The sequence below is a fragment of the Centroberyx gerrardi genome, chromosome 11 (genome assembly GCF_048128805.1).
Source record: "Centroberyx gerrardi isolate f3 chromosome 11, fCenGer3.hap1.cur.20231027, whole genome shotgun sequence".
NCBI classification, from domain to species: Eukaryota; Metazoa; Chordata; class Actinopteri; order Beryciformes; family Berycidae; genus Centroberyx; species Centroberyx gerrardi.
The window spans coordinates 9,914,862-9,934,441 of NC_136007.1; the positions used below are offsets into that span (position 1 = coordinate 9,914,862).

General features: G+C 41.6%; 1 protein-coding gene across 1 annotated transcript in view; it reads right to left on the reverse strand.

Annotated features, from left to right (window-relative positions):
- Nucleotides 1-19,580, reverse strand: part of LOC139920029 (glucocorticoid receptor) — a 71,965-nt gene that overhangs the window by 21,631 nt on the left and 30,754 nt on the right. Inside the window, exon 3 of the mRNA XM_078286463.1 lies at nt 1,382-1,551. Within this exon, the coding sequence (XP_078142589.1) occupies nt 1,382-1,551 (170 nt within the window). The remainder of the gene's footprint in view (nt 1-1,381; nt 1,552-19,580) is intronic.

Below are 19,580 nucleotides of genomic sequence, written 5' to 3' on the forward strand. Positions count from 1 at the left end.
TTTTGCTGAGGCGATTATATTCAAGCCGAGCGTCCTGATACACACTCAGCCACAGATGATACGGTAGTCAATGCTGGCCAAAGGAAGTTCACTTTTGTTGCCTTTTCAGCAAAACATATCAAATGTAAATGTGAAGCAAAGCAAACAATGGATTTCTTACCCCTACAAGCTATAGTACTATCCCTGTATAAGACAAATTAGCCATTATTGAAATAGGAACTTGGTAATAATATTTTAGGACTAGGCTATATCTTCTGCAGCTCCTTGTTGTTTATTAAAACTATTCTAAGGCATTTCTGCTTAGAGACATAGCATGCAGTGGAGAGAGACAGGAAAGGCAAGAGAAAGAGAGAGGACGGCATGCAAAAGGTCAGAACTAGGATTCAAACCCATGAAAGTGCAAGTACATGGATTGTGCCTTCTAAGCTTCCAAAACAACCCTACGGTACCTCCATAACCTTGGATTTTGAGAAATAAAAACCTTATTTTTCATAACCTAAGAAACGAGACAGAAGTAAGACATTTCACTGATGTGCAACAGGCTGAACAGCTAATCTCATGTAATTCAAATGAATAAGAATCTTTGGGACAAAATGTACAGAGCTAATGGATGCTAACCATTGCTACTAGGTGCACATGTACAATGTTGTGGCCACCTAATTAAGAATACACCGGCATGAATATGCGACTCTGATTATGGCCTGGTGTAAATACGGCCACGATCCATTACGAAATGATGGGGCGCTAACAAAAAAAAAAATCTAAAAGGAAACGCATGTCTGTTTGTTGCCTAACTTGTTCTCTAACTTTCCATAACATGTCCTCTCACACACCAAACAGTGCAAGGTGCATATTCAACCTATAGCAAAAATAAAAATTTATAGAAATACTATCAAACGTGAGTTGAGTGTCCAGTGTTTACCAGGGGCGGACTTAGTGATTTGGGGGCCCTAGGCAAAGGCAAGCATGGGGGGCCCCGAATCCCAACTCTCTCACTTTTTAATCCATCCTTTCTATATATAAACTTGGGTAGCTATGCTTATTTTATTTTTTTAACTTCTCTCTCAGATACGGATGCAGCAGCAAGGAAAATGAGCTTAAAGTCAAGTGGCAAAAATCGCACTAGAAGTAGAATAGCCCGTTATAGCCTGACTGAGTAGAGGGGGTGATCATGACTCAAGATTGAAATAATTTATTGCAAAAAGATGGGTGTTTTTCAATAATAAATTGATTAAAAATAAGTTTACATTAGTTCTATTCTTGTCTTTTGTGGGGCCCTTCGTCTGTACCGAGTGAGTGAGTGAGTGAGTGAGTGAGTGAGTGAGTGAGTGAGTGAGTGAGTGAGTGGATACAGAAAGGTCAGTAGGTGTGTGGGACCAACCTTCTACGGCCCTCTTGAAGAAGACCTTGCAGCTGCCACAGGTGACGACCCCGTAGTGGCACCCCGAAGCCTCGTCCGAACACACTAAACAGATCTTATGGGTCGGCCCGCTGGGCTTCGACTGGCCTGGCACTGCAGAACCGCTCGTCTCCCCTGTTCTGGCTGACGAGCTGGAACACAGAGAGAGAGAGAGAGAGAGAGAGAGGGAGAGGAGAGAGAAAAGGTACAGTAAGTATCAGAAGGTTGACCTAAATGTGTAAATGTTTTAGTTATTTTACAATTTCAAGACAGGCTGAATAGTGGGGGTTTAAGTTTATAGTATAAGAAAATCACCTGGGTAACTCATAACTTTCACAAAACATCTTCATAAATAAAAGAAAAAATCGCTGGGTAAAAAAATTCTCAGTGGTCTCTGGTCATCTATTTATTGCGTAACTGCTATTTAAGTCCACATATCCAGCAGGCTTTCTATCTTGGTCTAGTTTTAAGGTCTTAGCAGCTTTATCTGGGTTGCTAAGTAAACAACTAGCAACCAGCCGAACAACACAACAAGGTCATTCATCAGCAGAAACATACAATGGAATTCTGGCACTGTACATTAGATTAATATTTAATGGTTTCTATGTTACTGCTAATGTTGAATGCAGTTTGCCAACCTGCATTCCCATCTTTACATCATGAGGACCATAACGGATAAAGGTCTCTGACTTTACTGTGATATCCTTGATGATTTTATTGTTGATTTTAGTGAGTTTATTGTTCTTTTTTAATGTGTTTTTTAAGTCAACAAATAAAGCAAATCAAAGCCTATGGCTGGCACAACTCTTCCCTGCAGTAACTGACTAAGCTCTAAATCTCACTCCAAGCTTCCAACCGAGTTGTAATGCACATTAAAACCGGTTAGGATTGAAACTTATCCTCAGTTGTCATTATCCCCTCTTGTCTATAGTTAGACATAACCAAGACGCCTGAACTGTAGTATGAAGCTTAGCGAGGCACTAACATCATCTTGTCAGATCTTCTGCAGGCAAAGTACTGACATGTACACTAGAAGTAGGTCAGGTTTAAGGAGCGTGTCAAGGCAAAAAAAGGCATCTAGACTCATTTGTTAGACACTCAGACAAACATTGCTGTGTAATCCACGAGAGGAATTTCACGGCATTAGAAAGGCTTAAATCTTCCGTGCCTCGTTTGTTTTGGCAACACAATAGCTGGGGCTTATATGGGCCTTATGTAAGGGAGTTGGCTGGCTGGTTCTTTAATGTCTTTGAAGCGAAGGCCTATGGATACTTGAAGTCACCTCAACAGCTGATTCTGTAGCATCACTCTACTAATGTCTCTAGGGTTGTTTCCATTGTCCTGCAGCGGCACGGCCTTTCCATAGTTAAAGCTTCCAGGCTCGGCCGTGTGTTTGTAGGATGGGGCAAGAGAAAGGCATTTACATGAGTTAGCGTGACTCACACGGACCGTGAGCCACCTCCCACCCCCTCTCCCCTCCCCTCCTCCCCGACCCGAATGAGCATGACCTAAATTCACAGAGGCCGGTCCCTCATGGTCATTGGAAAGACGACACTTGTTTATGGAAGTCAGACAGAGGACAGGGGGGAAGAGAGGCGGTGGATGTTGGAAGATTTCCATGTAATTGACTGTGAAAGAATTTTAGGCATGATTTTAGGCAGAACTGGCCAAGCTCATAGCCCAACACAGGTTGACGGTGTCAAAATGAGTTACAAAAGGATCAAAAGTGTGACGCCACCTTAATTTTCACAAGCGCTGTTTAGTAGCTGGCATAAAGAGAGAGGGAAGGGAGAGCAGGGGGCTGACATTATCTGTACGTAAAGTACATAATTACATGAGAAATTAGGGGAGAAAATACTCTAATACTCTATTTGTGATGCCACAGCATACTAATGCACAAGAGAGGACTAACTTTGTGAACTTCTTTGTAGGTAATACAAGTTTATTCAAGCAATAAAGAAATAATTCAACCTTGCACCTGGAAAGCTACGAGACAAGCAGAGAAAACAAGTATATATGGCTCATCCTGAAACTTAAAAAAAAACACAAAAACTCATCATAACAGGTTTCTTGGTTTCCCAGCTTCCCACAAAAAATTGTCCAAACTTCTACATCCAAGTCCTATATCCTAACCAAAAAATGAACCCTTGCCCCAAGAAAATCACATCGCTACAGTCACCCTCACCATGTTTTACAATTCTATGTAAGCTATACATCACAGATTAGGTGATGCGAGACAGATTGTTCTTTAGTGAGTATTCACGAAGGCGCACAAAACTGTCCTAAGACATAATAATTACATCATTGTGACGCTGAAATGAAATAATTCAGTTCCGTCTGAACAGGACCTGCACAAACTGATTAAACTTTATCTGCAACACTGCTATCCTGCAACTTTTGGCAGGCACGTTCTAATATGTCCCAGTCCTAAACTTTGGAACGTCAGGCTGGGAGTAGTAGAGTATTTATAGGACGGCTCCTTATTTATACCTCAGTTATGATGAGTATGGCGTCCTGCTATGTGCTCACCTCTCCAGCCCTCTGATTAGTTGCCATGTGATGTCAGCTAAGGCTGGACACAAGTGAAGATGTTGTGAATGTGAACACTAATTATCAGGCAGTCTTTGGTCTATAACAGCTCTCTTGGGCCCAACAAGACAGAGTGCTGGTATGGTGGAAGGTCACGATGGGGTTAGGATAGGTATGAAACAAGTATATGTACAGTGCTGAAACGATTAGCTGATTAATCAATTAGTCAAGTCATTTGCCAAGTCAAAATGCCAAACATTTGTTGGTTACAGCTTCACAAATTATAAGATTTGCTTGCTTTCTCCATTTCATAGCATTATATAATGATTTTGGCTGCTGGTCAGACTAAGTAAGCAATTTTAAGAATCACTTTGGGCTCTGGTAACTTGTGATGGGCATTTGTCATTATTTTTGACATTTTATTGACTGAATGATTGATCAAAAAAAGAATCAATACATTAAACAATAATGAAAATAATTGTTAGTTGCAGTAGTTTTTTTCAGTACTTTCACTTTCTTCCTTTTTTTTTTTTTTTCTTCAGTATACTAAATTTAAAAGAAAATGTTGGTATTATAAATTGACCACAGGGTGGTGTTTGAATTAAAATGTATACCCCCCCACTTCTCTTGCTCTCACTCTCTTGCTCCTCCCACTTGCTTAGCAAACCAGTGTGGCTCTGAGCCACGCAGCACAGAGTCAAGCCTCATTAAGAACGCCCCCATACTGGACCACGGTGCCATAAACATGTGCACGCACTTACACACACACACACACACACACACACACACACACAGAAAAGGGCTTGAATGCACTGATAAACACAGTCACACCACAAACAAATCCACACTGTATACAGTGATCAACACACAAACTTGTATATACATAACTGGGGAAATTCATTAACATACAAACACAGACAGGCTGGCACATGGTTAGCACGCACGGTTTCAAAAACGATAACCGAATCCAGCAAACACACACACTCGCAGACCCTCACCAATACTTTCAGAAGGCACTTTAACAAAATGTATGAATAACCCAGGCTCTACAAAAAAGCTCCAAACACGGTTTGCAGTTCACTGACCATATCTGCTCTACCTCCACCCACACTGCTCTCAGTATGTGTGCACATGCATTTGTGTGTGTGTGTGTGTCTGTGTGTGTGTGTGAGAAATATTGCAGAGATGGTGGATTTAAACAGGCAAGTTTGACCAGATCTGAGCATGTTGGACTGTGTTTATGCTCTGAAGCATGCTGCCGATCGCTTACCTCGCAATTCTGTTTCTACCGACAATCATTTCTGTGTGTGTGTGTGTGTGTGTGAACTTGTGTGTCCGTGCAGGGAGACAGAGCAGAAACACTGGAGGGACCTGGCACCAGGACTTACAAACAAAGACAAATTCAGTCAGATCCTGCTGTAACAGACAGTATGTATGTGACTGAGGGATTTTGTTGAGAAAACACAATCCTCTCCAACTTTAGTGAGCTCCTTCTACAGAAATAGTTTTAATAAATAATCAGAATTTTCCTCAATAACACAGGTTCCGATACTTTGAATTCAACATTGCTTCTAAGGTACATTTTTTGTTTTTCCAATTTCCCTTGTAATTCCATTGTTGTTGAATGTAATCCCATTTCAAATGAGCAAGAGGTTGATTTTCTTTGGATCTGTTACTTGTACATGCCATCTGTTTAAATATGATTAAAATCAGAACAAAATCAAACCAGACCTCACTGATTTCATGCATATGTCTCTTTGTAACAGTCTTTGAAGCTTTTTGATATATTTATATTACTTCAAAAAGTAGTAGTAGTTATACAAAATTATGAAAACTGCAAATCAACAAAGTATATATAAATAACCATTTTTTAATGACACAACACTACATGAGATGAGGCTTTAAGAAAGAAAGAAGAACTCAGTCTGGCACTAGTGACAATCCACAGCAAACAAACCCCCTCCATACTGGTTACAGTATGGAGGAGGCTAACAGAACTGGCTGCCCTGTTGTATCACTGGGGAATCACCAGTGACTACAGTGGGAACCGATAAGAGGCTAGTCTTTACAAAGATCAATGCTTTTTTTAAACCCGTGTGTAGGAGTGTGGAAAACCATGACATGAGTGGTGGGAAAGTGAAGTTGTTTCAGCAGAGAGATACAGAATCAGGGAGCATTCACAATGCTGAGGCTTGACACAGAACATGGAAACTAATGGATATCATAGCAGAAATTTAAAGTCGAGATGAAACGGAATTTCGAGAGTATCTAACTTCCGTATCGTGACGTATTTCCGAGTGAAACAGGAAAGACAGGCGGGACATAATGTTGGGAGGAATTTGATTTGAACGTTGAAAAGTGGGCGTGTCATAACACCCGAAGACACACCGAAGTACCATGCTGTTGCTAGCTAGCTAACTAATGAATCTTAGCTCTGTGCGCTAAAAGTTGAAGATTGATTGATGGGTGGATGTCATGATGTTATTGGTTGAAATTGGTTGAGGCATGCTTACGTAAGCACACGGCATATTTTGTTTTACAGGAAGAAAACATGATTGAATTTTGATATAAGAATACAAAGAAATTGATTTTTTGTATTTTTTTTGGCATATATTGTTAAATAGGTGCACAATATGACCGGGGATGTGATCTAAAAGGGTTAAAAAGGCATTTTTAATTTCATCTCGACTTTAAGACAGCTACTGCAGCCCCGGAGTTGTTTCAAACTTGTCTTATTATTGACATATTTCTTATCGCTGTCGTGTGAAAACCTTGTGACTCCACTGAAGGATCACACTAGGGCTGAAACGATTCCTCAAGAAACTCGAGTAACTTGATTACTAAAAATCATCGATGCAAATTCTTTGCATCGAAGCTTCGTTTAATCCATATAACTATATACACGCTCAGTGTGTTTCGCACGGATGATTATTACTGTTGCACAACGCGCTGGAGAAAGAGAGAGAAAATAGCGAGGGGCGAAGAGAAGAGACAGGCCAGAGAAAACGACAGAAAGTGTCCAAAGTTTCGGATCCAGTGTTGCCAACTTGGCGACTTTGTCGCTAGACTTAGCGACTTTTCAGACCCCCCTGGCGACTTTATTTCTCAAAAGCGACTAGCGACAAATCTGCCGACTTTTTCTGACCATGGGAAGCAATGTTAATGTGTTGAATCCCAAAGCATTTGGCAATAAATTGGTTCGGCTGATGCCGGTTTTCTCTACTTGCTTGTCTAATCCAGAGAGGTCTGACGGTCACAGCGCTTCCCACACACAGCGTAGCTCCTTCCCTCCGCTGAGAGCAGGGACTGTAGGATAGGGTCCACTTGTAATTGCTACCGGCGTACGCCGAAACTGGCCCGGGTGGGCGGAGTCAGCACTTAATATTAAAACGGGATGAGATGAAGGCTAGTAAAGAATGCACGTTAATTATGGCTATATGTAATGGCTAGTTAAGAACGTAAATCAATATGGTGGCTAGTTATGATGTCCCTAAGTTAGCTAAGTTTTGCTCAAGAAAATAACCACAGAAAATAAAATGCTGCAGTCAATTTGTGAAAGCCTGAGCTTCATTCATGTTATTATTATGATAGTCACACACATACACACACACACACACCCCACACACACACACACACCTACTCCCCTCACAGTGATGCATAAAATACCCCAGAAAGCAAAATATCAGGTGGTGTAAGTAGCAATTGGAGCCTAAAATGCACCAGTCCAATACAGCAGGTATATTCAGTTTAGTTTGATTGCAGTGAGTAGGGTCAGCAGGTGTAGGGCAACCCTTCAACATAGTAAATAAATGTACATTAGCCAGTCGTATGAACTTGTATGATATTTAGGCCTAGTAATAAATATCAATAATAATTATTATTTCACCTCGTTTTCAGTAAATCACAGTGTCGTATGGACAGCTTCGTGCGGACAGCTTTTCTCTTTTGTATATTTACTATTGCTCTTTAATAAAGCAAAAGTATTTCTTATCCGATTACTCGATTAATCGATGGAATAATCGGTAGAATACTCGATTACTAAAATAATCGATAGCTGCAGCCCTAGATCACACCTCACTCTGTGTGGGTTGAGAAACTTCTACAACCTCTTGGGCTTATGAAAACCTTCCAAAAATGCATTGTCACCAAGCTAAAAACAAGGCTGTTTTTCTTAGTTGAAATTTTCATGACATTTTTGTAGTCGGTTTTCACGCGGCAGCAGCGGTATGTCTCTCCAGATAGGCTCATGTATCTATCTGAAACGAGTGCCTATAGAGGAAGCAGCGATCCAGATTCCACTTCCACTTCTGTTCACACTTCCGACAGCCAAAGTGTCACGTATTTCACCATGAACACGCTGCAAGAACGACAGGAGCGGAAGCAGGATCCAAATATTTCCGTCTTCCTCTATAGGAATTCGTTATGCATTAAATACGCCTGCCTGACATTGCATAATTTGCAATGGTAAAGAATCTAAGAACCGTACATTGAAACCTACTGTAACAATCTATCAGCACATAGTTAGCTGGGCACTTGAGGTGTAATCAGTGGTAATAACATGTTCTTGTTTCCTGTGGTGAGTTCATTTAGAGTTTATGGCCAGTGCCTGTATCTGTCTATTTTATCTGCTATGTATGCTGCAATATAATTCACAAGATCTGCCTATACAGCAGGATTCCTGGCTATTATCTCTGGCTATAGGTTACACAGCCCAGTCGGTGGCTAATGCCCAGTGGAGTAGACTGAACCAGGCAATTTCAGTCTTAACAAGCCTTGAGAGAGACTCGGTGGGTAAAAATGTTAAATGTTGATTGTTAAGTTATTCCAAGCCAGGTAACAACTATCCCTGCTGACATTATTTTCTATTCTGCGTTGAATAACTGTTACACAGGGTTAGGATGGTTCTGGGACGGCCCTCTGGAGGTGTCATGGGCCTAATTGAATGAAACATCTGACTGGAGGCGGCCACTGGATAACCTGATAACCCCAATGATAATGACATTACCGCTTCTGTATGTTTCTACATAGGGTCTGTCTCATTCCCCTATACATATACATATATATATATATATATATATATATATATATATATATACATATAGCACAAGGGATACTTGCATCAGATCCTATGAATTGGTAAAGGAAACAAATCAAAATCTAAATATCAACAAGTGTAAATCACAAGAGGCTGCATTTTCTTAATGAAATGCTGTTTCAAAACAAGGTGCTTTTCTCACAAATCAAATTCAACATCTGAGAAAATCCTTCATTATGTTAAAAAAAGAGAGGATCCTAGGCCTAAATCATGTAGAAAAAGCTGTCTCAACGTATTGCACTCACAATGAAAAAAAGCATTGCCATGAGACTTTTGGTCAATATGGCTCAGCCTTACTGCTGTACTGTACTCTTTCTCCCTTTCTGCCTTTCCCTCCTCTCACTTCCTCTCTTTCTAATCATATCCTTCTCTCTCACCAACTCTCTCTCTCGTCCTCTTTCGTTTCTCACTCCCCCTCCTCCTTCCGCTTCCCCTCCCCCTCTCAGCTGCCAAGGTTATATAATATTCATATTGCTGCTGCTGCTGCGGCTGACGCCTCCCCCGTGCAGCCTCTCAGCCAATCAGGCGTCACTACTGGCGGGGAGTATGGAGGAGGTCAGGCGAGTCATGGGATTATCCAACTCACCTACCCAGAGACAAGCATACATATACAGGGTGTGTGTGTATGTGTGTGTGTGTGTTTTTCTGTGTGCGTTTCTGTGCGTGTGCATTGTGTGTTTGATATTCATGTAGGTTTCTCTATGTGTGTTTTCTGTGTGTTTCACTCAGAAAACACAGTAAAAAACAATACAGCCTGTATATGCGTGTGTGTGTGTGTGTGTGTGTGTGTGTGTGCGTGCGCGTGTGTGTATTGAGTTGGTCTATGACTTAGTGAGCGGAGCCTTTGGTTGCTAGAGAGGATCCCACTGTTATAAAGCTACCCTTGTTTCAGAATCATCATGTGATTGTATGATCTCTCCCTCTCCCTCTCTCTCTCTCTCCCTCTCTCTCTCTCTCTCTCTCCGAGCCAAGTGTCTACATTACAACCCTCGCTCCCCTTCACTGTACTGCATTATAAACTAAGCTTCACTGTCATCGGGCTTCTGTTGCAAAAGAAACAGCACAAAAAAAAGAAAATTGTCATTTCAACCATCATTTTAAAGGCAATCTATTCTTTCATTTTTTTCCCTTTATGGCATAGTTTTAGTTTTATATCATGCTGTGTAGAACACCATTGTACACCATTTTCTCTTGTGAAGTATTTGTAAAGGCGGTAAAATTTGTTTCCATTTTGTCCACTTACATTCCATTCACACTTCGATTTCTTCAAAGATTGCCTAGAATCACTTAGAAGATTGATGTCGATTGAGTCTTATAATCTAAACTATGCCGACATGAAAAGGAACCCTTTCATTCCCGGCGATTGTATTGTCCACTGACTCTTTGTGAGCCAGTGTGTGATGGGTGAAGGCTGAAGCGATGTGAGTCAGAGAACAGGAGAAGTGAAACCTACAGAAGGAAAAACAAGTGTATAATTCAGAGTGAAGCACTTTGACTTCCTCTCATGCGGGGGGTGACAGTTGATGTCTGTGTCCTCCCTATATCCTTTTCGCTTTCTCTTTTTTTCTCTCCATTTTTTCTCTCCGTCCTTTTCTCTCTCTTGGTTTTTCTCTCAAAAGACATCCAAACACAGCCATATATAAACACACGTGCACATACATGCGCATGCATACACACAGACACAAGCACTCACTCATAAAGGGCCATTAGCAAAGCATCCATGATGCCATGATGTTTCTCATTAACGGCAATTTCCACTGTGACTGCCAGTGAACCAGGGAACTTTTCATTCAGATACTGAAATAACTCCGCTACTGCCTTCTATTCAGCGGCCTTCTTTTCATCAGGCCTAAACACAATATTTCCGTCCTAAAATAGAGCTAATGCGTAGATCTGTTGCCCGTTAAATGAAGCCTTTCTTACAGCAATGCTACAGCGCTCGCCAGGCATGCTAATGCCATGGTTAGCTTGATAGGGGTAGATGAGATCTAACTTACAACAGATACAACACGATGCAAAGCAATGCAAAGTACCTTGACGCAATGCAATCTGACATAATGCAAAGCTATGCAAATATAACATGTCACAATGAAGTAAGACACAGGGTGACAAGAACTGTGACAAAATACAGCACAAATTAAGCCATCTAAGTGTAGCTTGCAACACGGCCTCAATAAAGACTAAAGACTAAGCAAACCCATTAGCTCAGTAATACCGTGCAGCTCCCACTCTTTACAGCCACGCTGTAAATTTGCATTCATATTTGAGGCATTTAGCTAATGCTGTTATGCAGAGTGATTTACACTGAAAGTGCATGTAGAGACTCAAAGTCTTCCTCAAGAACAATTCAACAGGATGCTGCTCCCGGGATCAAACCAGTGACCAACCAGTTACGGGACAGGCTCTGTTACCGCTGTGACACCCTGCCACCCTTTGGAAGGTGGACGGAGGGCAGAGGGTGGGAGAGGAGCCGAATCTAGTGTTTCTCTCTATCCTCATTGTCCTGCTGCCTCCTCAACGCAGACAGGAAGACAGCAGCAGAGGGAACAAAGCTTCATGGCTGTGGATCAACAGTCAAACAGTCTCGACACGACTCCTGGTGCTTCAGTCACAGAGAAGCTAGACAAGGACACTTGTCTAATAGAATCAAGTAGACTAGATTAGGCTAGAATAGAACAGACCAGATGAGTCAAGAAGAGAATGAATTGTCAAGTGAGTGAAGAGGATAGACAGATAGACAGTCAGGCCTTTTGTCTATCACCTTGATGCACAACAAAATGTCTAGAAGAGAAGGGAGCAGATAAGAGCAGCACAAAGGGAGACTTGGCTTCTGCTGCTCCTCTTGGAGAAGGGTACGGGCTTGGGCTAGATGAGGTCACATGTTAAATCCCAGGAGTGCAGCTACACTGTATTGGAATGCAAAGCCTGACAGGAAGTAGGGCCACATGGTGCAGACCACAGGGAGCAGAATGAAGGGCAATGGCACAATCTGTCACGTTCATCCCTGATTTTATTGAACTCAATACGGGCTCTATTCCAAAACACTATACATCCATTTGGTGAGAAAAAGTTTATCCTGAAGTTTATCATTGGTTATCTCTAAAATATAGATGTCCTGCTCTGTGTTGCTAACCAAGGACTAAAAACCAGACATAATGTGTTTTCATTTTTGCTGTCAACTCTTTTCTAAGCGTAGGCGTCACATTTTGAGGATCTTATTTTGCAACCAGACTCTTTATGTAACCCAGGCAGGCTAGAAAAATAAATGTTGTTCCCCCTTTCAGCACTGCCTCTGCCCACCTCCCCATCCTCCACTCTCACCTGCTACCTCAACCCACTCATTTGTATAAATCATGGTTTCCCACACTCACCCACACTTACCTACCTCAATCGATCTCAGTAGCCCAAACAAGTTCCTGATTTTCTTGAGAATTCTGGTTCAGTCTAAAACGTCTAACCTTAACTTTTTAAAGGCTGGTTTCTAGTGGAGGAGAAATGTGTGCTGTGTTCCCTGGGGCCTGAAAGGGAGGCCCTCTCCAGCTCGTAGAGGTCAGAGGTCACAGAGGTCCTCTACAGCGCATTACACAAATACTGTTAGGGTTAGCGGCTCATTCCCCACTGGGGCCTCCCATGCTAAAAATCCATACACTGATGGTACAGTGAGGCGCTTTGGATAAAACCAAATGTTATGGTGGCATTTCTGCTACGTAGAAGCTTTATTGAGAGAAGATGTTCAGCTATGTCCAACACATTCCAAATAGTGGTAGCCTACAATGTAAAGAAAGAATATCTCATGCTATTCCATTATTGGCTATGTTTACTATGTTTACACATGACTCACTATGTGACTATTACCAATACTGCAAGTCAGTAGTCCAATTAAGCCGTTTACATGATTCCATAATTTGACAACTGTTTACACGGGGGAAATGCTTATTTTGATTATCCTGAAAGAACTGTGGGAATTGGAGTTTAAAGCTTAAAAAATAATTCTGTCCTGCCACTATCAAATTTTACCACAATTACAACCATGACTCTGCACTAGCACAGCTTTTTAGCTCTGTAGTACGCAGCTTTCAGTCCTTTCCAAACATATTCAGTTGTTCTGACAAATCCACCCTCATGTTTTTCTAGCACTCAAAATGTCACATTACAGTACTAAACCACGATATCCATGTCTTGCAACACATGTAACATAAACTCAGTCTCTTCGAAGCTCCAAAAGTGTTGACTCCTGACATCATCTTCGTCTAGCCCAAACAAAGTCTCAGCATTATTCTGCTTTTCGACCCAGGTCTGATTACTAGAGGGGAGGAGGCGGCTCTCCTATCCCATCCCATCTTGTGATACAGCTGTTTAAAAGCTTCATCATGATGACCCCAGATGTCCATGTGTGTGCTGGGCGAGGAACCTTATCCCCGACCTTAGAGGACGAGTAAATTACAAGATGGCCTTCCCATCGTGTTGTAATACAACCTGTGTGTGTGTGTGTGTGTGTTTTACGGCCTAACCACAGCACAAGGAGATATGTGTGAACCTTGATTTGCTCCCCGCAGATTCGATTTGCTGCTGACACATTGTGTGTCTTAAAGCAGATAGATGGCCAGGGCTCGAGGGCACACAGCACCCATTTCCCCTGGTGGCCTTATGCGATTAGCTTTCATTTAGCACCTTAATGCTTTGGCCCCTACAAATTACCCGCAAGAAAGTCTTTTCTCCCTCTCTCTCCCACTCAGTCTCTGCCTCTCGCTCTCTCTCTTTCTTTTCCTCTCTCACAAAAGCAAGTAGACAGAAAACGCCACTGGCCAGATTTCAACCTTCATTTCTCACCGGGCTGAAAGAAAACCGTGGACAATTTCTGATATGTCAGTCGGTGTTTTGCCGGTAAATAATGGCTGTCATAACACCAAAAGGACTATTGTGGTAATTTAATTGTTGGCTTGTCTTTTCCCCTTCCCTTTTTGTATCACTCTGAAGAAGCAGCAGTGACGCATCTAAGCCAACAGCGGTTACATAACAGAGAGCTTACCACAGCGACGTAAATATTTAGCAAGGCCATAAACATGCAAATTACAATGATATAAACATCCCACTGTTGGACGAAAAAAGGATTTTACATATACAGTAAAAGTTTAGCTTTAACAGCTTGGGATAATACTCAAAAGTCTTTGCAAAAGAGAAAGGAAATACACGTTAAGATGAAACATACTTTTATAAAAAAACATGTTATTTCTTGCTCCTGTGTGGCCATGTGATGCATGTTGACAGGCTTACATATGCATACATAACAGTCGAGAGAGATTTCATAAGTGTTTCTGAGAAAACACCAAACGCACAGACTCACAAGCAACAAGTGAATGCCTGAATGAAAAAAAAGACAGCACTTTATAAATACTTGGATAGCTGCCACCAAGGCTAAATAAAGAAGCAGGGAGTGGTGAGGAGCGGTGTGGCGAGAGAAAAAATCCACAACCCATTCCACTGTTTGGCCTACATTTACTGTACTAAAACACATGGCAGGTTTAAACATACAACAGAGCAGAGAAGAAGGGCCGGGCCGGTTTTAAATGTCAACTCACTCGATGAAAGAGATGAAACTATGTGGACTGAAGATCACCCCAAGGTTTGGCCTGAACACAGAAGCGTTCATGTCTGACTAAATGGAGAATGAGATGGCAACAAGCTAACATTATTGGCTGCTAGCATCGAGCGAGCGGAGCTGAATTGACACCATTGGCTGCTATCATTGAATTGGCATTATATCACTGCCCTCTAGCCACGAATGAATAGAATTTGCACTGACCTGACCCCAACAAAAGCACAGTGGGTTTTGCATCGATCGCTTTGCCTGGCACTGTATCTCTGCTGAGGTTATGCGCTTTAATATTATTACATCGCTGGGATTTCCGTTGCTGTCAGTGTGTGCGCATATGCCTATAGCCTACAGCCTTTCCAATGTTGTCACTATGGCGATAAGCCCACAACTGCTTCCATTGACACATCGACTGATCAACTTTACAGTGAGGCAGCCTACGGACTGGAACTAACCATGCTGTTGCAGACTACAAATGTGCTAAGCCTTTTCAGTAATGTGGTCTAGGCGGCCAATAGGCTGAGGAGTTGATGGTGGAAAACGGGTCACACATGCAAACAGGACGGCAGGCAGGCAGGCAGAGTGAGTGAGTGGGTGAGAAATGCTGAGAAAATGTCCACAGCAGCCGCAGCAACAGGAGCAGAGGAGAGCAGTGATGGCTTGGGCTGACTAATGGAGGGTTAAATTTACATACGCCCACCATCACAGTCTGCAATATGATTAATGAAGTTGAAGATGTGGCCTGAGTGCCACTGACAGAAAGAGAGCAACGAAACAGAGAAAGCACTGTGAAAGGCAGCAAAGTATTGTTGCACAGTGTACTGTAGTTACAAGCAGCCTGGACTTCTCAAACAAGACTCTGACCATTTTTCCCCAATGTGATTCCTCTCAAACTTTGAGGTTTATGATTTACTAGTGGTAAAAGATTGGAATTCAGACAGTGGAACCAGTGGTAACCAGTGATGTCAACAAACATGGTTTATAGGTGGTTCTGTATTGCTGCATCGGTAGAGCATGACACTAACACTGCCAGGGTTAGGGGTTCAATTCCCACTAGGGCCAGCGGTGCTACAAACATATGCACCCATGGTACTGCAAGGCCCTCTAAGGTCTTCATGTTCACAAACAGGACTTGTGACTGCTCGGTTAAATCAAATACAGATTCTGTACACTCCCACAGTGCATTCATGGCTATGACATAGAGATCTAATTACATTTATTGAATTTGTTTCAATGTGACCCGGTTGATCAGCTGCCTTCATCAGTGCTATAGAAAATACAGACTCTTCAGGCTACTCGGCTTGCTAGTTAACATTAGCAACTGAACTGTTGGCAAACACAGCTTATAGCATACTGCATATATAGAATCACTGCTTTACAACTATTTGCTTTATAAAATGTCTCGAGTATGTGTTTTCTTATGAGCATAAAAGTTCTGACTACACTACCAGTCAAAAATTTGGACACATGCAAAATTTTTATTATTTTCCACGTTTTAGAATAATAGTAAAGACATCACAACTATGAAATAACACAAATGGAATTATGCAGTGACCAAAAAAGTGTTAAACAAATCAAAACTATCTTATATTTTAGATTGTTTTAAGTAGCCACTCTTTGCCTTGATGGAAAGGCAAAGGCTTTGGAAAAAAAATCATACATAGGCATCAACTTCACTAAACAAATTTCAAGCATTTAAGCGTAAGCCTTTAGATCAAAATGGCTTTAAGATAATGAAAAACAAAGTACATTCAATCAGGTGTGTCCAAACTTTTGAATGGTAGTGTAAGTGTACATAAATGAAATAATATTATGTAATATCATAATATTATTCATATAAGAATACTGTGTTCAACAGTGGTCTTTGAAAAATTAAGTGCTTGAGCCAGTATTGGTATTGATGCCAAAATTTCAGTATCATGAAAACACAAGTGGAGAGTCATGCTGAAAGAGAACTGAAGGGACAAATGTCATGACTGAAAAACCTGAAAAAGAGTCTTTACACAATCATAGTTAAGTTTTCCTTCCTTCAGGCAGCTCTCTGGCTTTATGACTAATAGTGAATTTTTCATATACTGTGCGTTGGTGTCATCTGTGAGAGTCTGAGTCTTATAAATAGCTCACAGGGATATAGGCCAAGGTGACTAAGCAATCGAGCCATAACGAAGACAAAACACAGTAGCACTTCATAGCTTACAGGCGTAGCTGACTGTATGGAAGAAATAAAACCACCAATGAAACGGAAAAACGGGGCTAACGCCACACCTTAAACGACCACACACCTGTGGTTATTGGTTACTCATCTCTTTTGAAATAAATGGACATTCACTTACTTGTCCATGAGAAAAAGGTATGCAAATGAATCTTAAGAGGTGAGAATTACAGCAAATCAGAGCCAAAGAGAGACGCCTATTTTGATTTGATCCCGCCTTAACTGAAGGTCTACTGTAAACGGCTCTGGGCAGTAGTTAAATATCTGCCAGTTATTCGAAAAATTAAGCAATGTTTGTTTGTCTGTTTTGAGGCTGTACCTGGGAAGTAGATAAACTGCTTCTAAAGAAGCCCAGTTCAATTATTTGAAATAGTTAGTAGGCCTAGATTTTGCCCGAAAGCCAATACCTTAATACTGCAAAAAGTAATGACTGCAGAAATAAAAAATAAAAATAAAAAAAGTAAAAGTCAATGTACTCAGAAATTTGACATTTTTGTGCATGTTGTACCTACAGGCAGTCTGTCTGATTCCATCGGCCTGCACCCTGCACCAGTGAATCTTTTTCTCTTGCCATGTTGCAGTGGGTTAAGCCAAGTGGGCAAAGCAGACTTTTGCCCTGAGTCCATAAGGGCACACTGACTAAGCCAACACAACATTTATTTGGCTGTCCTGGTTTTAATGCACATTATATGCTCTGTAAGGTTGGCCTCTCACACACACACACACACACACACACACACACACACGCAGTGAAAGAGGGAAATCATTAACCCAGAAAAGCATGGTAAGTGTCTCTTTATGAAGCCTCTTATCCATTCCTCCCACAGGTTGAATCAGACAAGGGGAAAGAGGCGTGGCAAGACCGAGTGTTTCCACTGCTGCCTCTCTGCCTTCATCTGCTGGGCAGGAGACCACAGGAGGAGAAGAGGGGCTTCGAGAGAGGAGAAGACAGGAAAACTGACTGTTTGATTGACTGATTCATTGACTGAATTTATTTGATAATCATGACATAATACACAAGCAGATCTTCTAGTCAGAAGACATCTTTGAGTATGAATCAAAAATTCTGAAGGGTAACGCATTAAAGCCTGAAAGCTTTTTTTTCCAAACAGAGGAGAGGAGTGAAGAGAAAGAAAAGGAGGATGACGAAACAAGTGAAAACTAGCTTAAAGCAAGTTTTAAGCTTGTCACATTGGTTTCAATAGCCATCTGTGCAGTATGGCAAAAGCAAATTGTTTACTGCAGCTCCACTATTAATGGCTCCCTTAAAAATAGGAAGATGCTCACAACACTACAGAGCTCCAGGGTTGCCACCAGCATGACCCCAAAAAGGAGGAAAACAACACAGCAACAGCTGTAGCTAGTGTGTGTGTGTGTGTGTGTGTGTGTGTATACCATAGACTGTAAATCATACCCATACATACCAGTTTGGCTGCTGCACATGCACACACACAAAGGCCAAAACAGAAAAGAGGCGGTGTTGATAAAAGAAAGGGGATGGATAATATTTGAATCACTATGAAATCAGTTTTTCTTCATGGCAGTGAAGTGTAGGGATCTTTAACAGGATAGCTGCATCCTGATTTCTGCACATTCTGCATACCAGAATGTGCTTGCAGAAATCCTCTAACTCGGCATCCAGGGAAGAGCTGGGCAGGGCTACTGAGAACAGAGCCTGCAGGTTCTGGACTCACCTGGATCGTTCCACTTATCTATCAGAATCAATTTAATGAAACAGTTGAATTAATTGAATGTTTATGTAGTATTATATTATTGCCAATAACACTAATATTTATTGTTTCTGTTTAATTATTAATAACCATCTGTTAATGTGTATAATATTACCTGAATCAATACACTTTATGCTTTTGGCAACAAAGCTTTCTGTCCTGTCGTGCCAGTAAAGCAGATTTGAACTTTGATTTGAGAGAGAGAGAGAGAGAGAGAGAGAGAGAGAGAGAGAGAGAGAGAGAGAATGCTCGGTTCACTCCGGTCGCTGGCTATATGTTTACATCTTTTAAACCACTGGCAGCCGGCAGGCAAACACAAGTTGTGGGAGCAAGATATGAGATTCTAGAGTGACATTGTGCTGATTATGCTTTAATTCATAGATAGCAAATTTGAGAAAGAGCAAAGTAGCTATTGTTTCTTGCTGCAACACACTTGCTATGAGCTAACCCTAACCATAGGACAGCAGTTTATTGTGGCTGAAAAAAATCCACTTTATACCGTCAATACCGATACAATACAGCCACTATAAGTGACTCACTTAAATAACTGCACCGAACTACAGTCTACCAGAAACTTTAGTGTGAAGTCCCTCCCCTCTCTGAAACAGTGACAAGCCATTTGTCTACAACACGGCCAATCCCAATCGAGATTGGCCAACAGCCAATCGCCATGCATGCTGGCCGATTCCAATTGACATTGGATGATGACAGCCAAATGTGATGTGGACAACTTTGCCTCCCAAAAAACGGCATGCACCAGTTCATGGTGGTGAACAGGTCAACGAAAGGGGAGAGGGCAGATTAACACATGAGTAGAGGAAAGATAACGTGAGGAAAGGAAAGGTGTGAGTGAAGAGAGAGAAGGGTAAAGAGAAAAAGGAGGAGAGAAAAGGGACATGAGAGGAGAGGAGAGGAGAGGAGGTAAAAAAGTGGGGAGAGGAAAGTTAAAGAAGTGAGAAGAGCAGGGGAGAGGAGTGGCAGGAGTAAAGAGGGAGTGAAAAGGGAGATAAGGGCAAAGAAAA